General features: G+C 35.7%; 1 protein-coding gene across 2 annotated transcripts; it reads left to right on the forward strand.

Moving 5' to 3' along the window:
- Positions 1–539: 539 nt before the first annotated feature.
- Positions 540–4,152, forward strand: LOC122582290 (protein IQ-DOMAIN 21). Of its 2 annotated transcripts, none has more exons than XM_043754660.1 (5): positions 540–688; positions 775–908; positions 1,618–1,932; positions 2,671–2,994; positions 3,405–4,152. In XM_043754660.1, the coding sequence occupies exons 2-5, from the start codon at positions 828–830 to the stop codon at positions 4,020–4,022; spliced, it is 1,338 nt and encodes a 445-aa protein (XP_043610595.1). In that variant the 5' UTR covers positions 540–688; positions 775–827; the 3' UTR covers positions 4,023–4,152. The 2 variants fall into 2 exon arrangements, with proteins under 2 accessions (XP_043610595.1, XP_043610596.1); XM_043754661.1 differs by having other exon boundaries at positions 1,633–1,932.
- The last annotated feature ends 2,282 nt before the right edge of the window (positions 4,153–6,434 follow it).

Raw genomic sequence — 6,434 nt, forward strand, 5'->3', positions numbered from 1 at the left:
ACCTGACCTATACCTCAAATTACCTTTTTGGTACAAACTTTTACAACTCTACTCGGACCATACCCCAAGTTATGTTACACTTTTGGTCCTTGGGGTAAGAAAATGCAAAAACAATCCTCACGTGCATGGCACGTGATTGACTTAACGAACTAATAGATGTCCGTCAGAAATAGGTACTGCCCGAGTAGGATTTTGCAACTCTAGGTACCTTCCGAGTGGAAATGCAAAAGTTTGTAGAAAGAGTAATTTCGTGTAAAGTTCAATTATCATCCGTGTAATTTACTCTAAATTTTTTAATATTATATCTATCTAATCCTATATCCTCAAACATGACTTAATTTTAATGCATAACTTCTAAAAAGTAAAAACTCCTTTTGAAACATACCCACTATTCGTACAGAAGCTTTTCAAGGAGTGTTTGGGAAGCAGGTATAGTGCAAAATGAAATCAAGAAGTAAATGTAGTTGGAGACCTACCCGCCCGTGAAAACGATTAAATAACCAACGCCATTTCCGCGCCCAGCAGTTACTACTACCACTACCCCCCACTCTCCCTCCCCCTTCTCTCTCTTTCCTTTCTCTTTCAATTACAGTTTTCATATTCACATTTATTTTCTTATTTTCTATTCAACTGGATCAAAACAACAAGAAGATGCAGATCAACACACCACCACACTAACTTTTTACAGGTTTTCTTTTCATCATTGTCATTTCAGTTTAAATTTAGTATGATCTGTTTGTATTTTTATGAAACTGCCTTGTTTTTCTTTTCAAGACTAAGGAAGGTAGTTTACACAACACGGCGAATATATTGTTTTCTAAGACTAAATGGGGAAGAAAGGAAGCGGTTGGTTTTCGACAGTTAAAAGAGTTTTTAAACCATCAAATAAAGAAATCAATAATGACAAGGTTAGTTAAAACTTGTTCATTAATTGTAACATTTTCATCTTAATTATATGTTACACACATAATTTTGTAGATTTATATAGTATAAGCTTGATAATATAGGGCCTTGTGGCTAATTGCATTTCTTTCACACCCTCAAACACGGCCAAGATTATGAATTTTGTGTTCGGTTCCAAAACATACTAGCAGATTGTAGATGTGAAGAAACATGTGATATTTAATTTGATTTAATTATAATTAAATCGGTTGGATACAGTTACGGAAATTAGGTGGCATGATAAATCATAAATATAACAGTTGGAGTTAGCTAAATGTTTTTCTTGCTTAATCAAGGATTAAGCAAAACAGTTTACGAAATACTTGGGACAAAATTAGGTGTTGGATTGCTTTTTCTGTAATTCAACTCAATCATTAATCATGTGATGTTTCTCCTCTTTTTGGAGGTTCTACATTTAGTATAATCATGGTGAACAATATATGGTCCCCTCGAACTTTCCACCATGCATCTTGGCCCAGACAGATTTATGAGATATAACCATCATGCCACCTATGACATCACATCTTCCATGTCCCTTCATCATGTGCAGCTTATGTTTTATCACAATCAATCCCTTTAATCTAATATATCTATACTTAAATCTGCATATCTTAACTAGATTTTTTGTTTCCAATTTTGAACCATATTTATTTTGGAAACTAATGGCATCACTAGAATGTGTTTCCAAAGGAGACTGTGCCAGATAAACGACAAGAAGACACACCGGAGGTTGTTTCGTTTGAGCATTTTCCAGCTGAGACTTCACCAGACGTCACTAATGAGGGAAGTGATGGTGACCGGATGTCTCAGGCTGGTGAAGATCGGAATGATCATGCTATTGCTGTTGCAGTGGCTACCGCTGCTGCAGCCGAGGCTGCTGTTGCCGCTGCTCAAGCTGCAGCTAAAGTTGTTCGTTTGGCTGGTTATGGTCGCCAATCTAAGCAAGAAAGAGCTGCTATCCTCATACAATCTTATTATAGAGGCTATCTAGTAAGTACATACATACATTCGTTCCAAAATTCATATTGTCTCATTTTAAAGCTGCATTTCAATTTCAACTATGCAAATGTTCCATTTTTTTAGCTAAAAATGGAAAAAAACAATTATCTCATTATGCTATTGTTCCATTTTTTTAGCGAAAGATATATTGTTAACGTTTATTTATTTATTTATTTATTTTTATCAATAATGATCTTATTGTCAAAAGGCATTTTTGAAACAGAATCCAATCTCACACATTGTATTCTATTCTGGCTAAGGACTGATGTATACAATTTAGCAAATTACCTTCATAGCAGACTTTTCTCAAAAACAAATTCAAAAATAAAAATAGGAAAAAGGAGAGCACCCTGTCACTAGAACCACATTGGATCCCCATCATCTCCAACCCGTAAGGGTTATGATGCCAGTAAAATGTCTTCACTTAATACCTACATGTTTTGGGCATCCCTAGAGATGGAACCCGCATCTCTCAACTTCACATGTGGGCCCAAGTTGCATTTGTAATGGGTATAAATCCGTCTATAGCTCATAAATAAATTCAATATCTTCATTTCTAACAAAACTTCCATTTGAAAAGACAAAAGATTGATGGTATGAAATTTCAGTTACAAAGTTTTATACCTCTTTTAATGGTATTAAGATATTTTCACTAATACTATAGAACGTTCTGTAAATATATGAAACCAGTCCCGCATTGGTAATATTGATAACTCAAATAACTTACAGGCTAGACGTGCACTACGAGCATTGAAAGGACTAGTAAGGCTGCAGGCATTAGTAAGGGGACATAATGTGCGAAAGCAGGCTCAGATGACAATGCGATGTATGCACGCCTTAGTACGTGTTCAAGCAAGAGTGCGTGCACGCAGACTAGAGTTGACGCATGAGAAACTCTATAAGAAAGTAGAGAATGATGAAAGGGTTACAACACAAACGAAAACAAGAAACAATAAAAACCAATGCACTGAGAAGATCAAAGAAAGTACTTTGAGAAAACATGATGCTGAGATGAAAAGAGAACGTGCTCTTGCTTACGCATTCGCCTACCAGGTTGGTGTTCATATAGCCTTTGAATGCGATGTCTAATTTTACCAAATTGTTTACTATTTGACTAAAGACCATCATATTAAGTGACTATATATTTTTCGGCTTCTTTCATGCAAGTGTACTGCATGAATAGACTCTTGAGCATTGTTAGAGGTGTGAGTTTCAGCCAATAGATGAAGAATCCATCAATTTGGGTTAAATTTTATTGATGATGGAAGAAACTAAAAACTTAAATACTTGATATGAAATGGGTATGAATTAAAATAGTAATGGGGCACTATAACTTAATTACTAAAATAGGACGAAATGTGTTAATAGCCAAACCCATTTGACCCGTTACCCAACCCCTCAATTTTTCCAGTTTTAAGCTTGGACATAACTCTTGTTACTATAATTATTTTTCTGGATCACAGCAAGAGAAGCAACAACAACATTACTTGCATCCGGACTTTGATAACAGATTGCTATATGCCAATGATAACGGAAAACAACAATGGGGATGGAACTGGTTGGAGAGCTGGATGGCATCACAACCTTACCATGCGCCTGCAGGGCCCAAAGAAGGATCCAACTTGATCCTGGCTACAAATGAGGATGTGTCTGTTAAAACAGTTGAAATGGATCTAGTTACACCCTTTAGCTCAGAGTATATCACTACGGGCCGGCTTAGTGGGGAGACCTTTGATTCTGCACAACACTCTCAGTCACAACGTCAGTCAACTTCTGACCAAGTCCCAAGCTATATGGCCCCAACCCAATCTGCCAAAGCCAAGTTCAGGGCTCAAAACTCAGGAAAGCACAAAGGCCAACCCGTTAAGAAAGGGGGACTAGGTAACGGCCTGTCTTTCGATACATCAAGTTCCGGAGGCAATCCAACTTATCAAATTCCACGAAGCCCGAGCCCGAATGCAAAAGGATACAGTAATGGTGCTCGTGGTCAGTCTAGATGGTCTACGGGCTACAGCCCTGATTCTAGTGGAGGCGATGATGGGTCAATGGGTCGATATACTTGGAGACACCACTTTGGCTGATTATGGTAATAATTAGCTCATCTTTGTTATGGTAATTGTGTGGTATCATTTCCCTTTTTATTTTAAACATGTCAATACATATTTACTTGTTGTCTCGTTATTATTTATATAAAAAGTTATGCTTTTTGTCTTTCTTTGATGCTAAATTTTTTTAGCTTTTTCATGTACGCTATATTTAGAGTTTATTTCCAAAATAGCGTGTTTAGAAAATTTATTTACCAAAATGGTGTATATTAGAAACTATTTGCTTTGTAAGTATTTTTTAATTAAACTTTAATTCTTTATAAATAAAGAGAAGAGAGAAATCTCTCTTTATAACTATGACTGCAAGTCTCTCATTAAAGGTTTTTTACCATTAACAATTTAACATCCATTTTAAAATCACTAGAAAGAATCTTCATGGTTATCCATATAAAACTACAAAAGAAAGGAGGCACTAACAAAAGTATGAATAAAACATTATCATCGTCGTCATGTTGTCCTTTTACTCATTTCTCCAAAAGTCCAAATCCAAAGACATCAAGAATCATATGTTTTTTTTAGGTGATCATATGTGGTGGTGGTTTGAATCGGATTTTTTTTCCGGCAATAGATTCCATATAGGAATCGGGCTGTGGATTGAATCGGAGCCTTTGGATTATAAAAGTTGAACAATGGATGTTTGGATCTAATTGCGAGTTGATAGGGGTGTTGGGATCAGATTCACGAATTCAATCCGGTTTGCACTTGAATATGATAACTTATGATACATATAAATTAATGTCGTACTACAAGAAAGCATATATAAATTCTTGTATTCCTAGGTTGTATATATGTATATCAAGATGAGATTTATATTATTGCTTAATAAGGATGGAGAATGATTTTGTATGTGAATGATTTTGTGAGTGTTAAAAGATGAGTATATATTTTGAAAGATGAATCAATGGATTGAAAAGTCAATTTGGTCGAATCTGGACAAGAAGATCAAGAAGGGTTTGATGTTTTAAATATTAACTCATATAAAAAAAAAATTACAATAATAAAAAACACCTAAATGGTAAATAGTTTTTAAACTACATCTTTTTGGTAAATATATTTTTCAAATACACTATTTTGATATTTAACTCATTTATGAAATTAAGATTAGATGTGATGACGTGAAAAGGTTGTATCATCTGAGTTGTTTTTAAGTTTGAGGACTCGATTCTTGCTGAAATAATTTAAGTCACATGTATGGTCTCATAATGTGATCCTTTGCATTTTTGTGTACATTTTTATTCCATGTAGTAAACTGGAAATCCATGAGAAATGATTTACGCATATTTTAGGGATAACATAATTGGTTTGTGCGCGATATTATAAACCAAATGAAGGTTTGATTCGTCGTATGAAAGATTTATCTACACCCACGTTGGTTAGAGGATCGCTTTTTTATTTTCTTTCTTTGTTTTTTTTTGGTGGGGTTTGGTTGGTGGGGGTAAAAGAGAATCCACATTGACTTTTACATAATACCCAAAAACAGGAGTATAATACAACTATATGAGTAATGTAACAAGTATCACATTAATTCATACGAGGGAGAGTGCTTCCGCATTACGACAGTGTTTGCGTACCTAATCAAGGTTTATGCGAGGTGGGCTAGAAGGTGATTTTACTCGTTTGTTGGCGGTTCCCCGAAGGTAGAGTTGATCTCTTTACACCAGTTGGGTTTTCTTTATATTCTTTTTGAGTGCCTCTAGTAGGTCTTTCGGCTCCTCCTTTTATAGGAGAAGTGTTCTTGAGGAACAAATAGGCCGCTTAGGGTTTCCTAAGTCTTAGGCCGGGGATATAATTTCCCTAATTATCAGTTGGAAATGATAAGATCAAATCCCTACTTTATAGGGGAACGATTCTTATCATTTGCTGTTGCAGGAGCCTTCGTCGTGAATGGTCCTTCGTGTCTTAGTCATTATGTTAAGGCCTTCGTACAGATAGAGGGGTATGTCATCAAGCCCCCCAGTCCGAGGTGATATGTTTCGCGATATGTATATTGCCTTGGACTAAATCTAATCAATCTTCATTTTTTGGGGGGTTGTTTATGAAAATTGATTAAAGACCGCCTTAATTATCTTTCAATATCCAATTAAGGGGGTAGGTTTGCACGAATCCCTAGGAAAGCGATTGACGGGCGAAAACTCCATGCAGCCGATCATATAAATAGCCATACTACTTGTTTCTGACTTATTTTCTCTGTATTTTAGAAAAAAACACTCCCCTTTCTTGTTCTAGGGTTTCTGTTGTGCACATCATCCGATCACTAGGTATGCAACTGCTCCTTTGTTAATTTCTGTCTTTGTCTTTCGATTCTTAGTGTTTTGATGTTGAAGGGTGGTATTGAATCGACTGAGTCGACTGTCATTTGGTCTAAATTAGAGAAGTTTGTCAATAAAT

Source organism: Erigeron canadensis, chromosome 9 (assembly GCF_010389155.1).
Source record: "Erigeron canadensis isolate Cc75 chromosome 9, C_canadensis_v1, whole genome shotgun sequence".
NCBI classification, from domain to species: Eukaryota; Viridiplantae; Streptophyta; class Magnoliopsida; order Asterales; family Asteraceae; genus Erigeron; species Erigeron canadensis.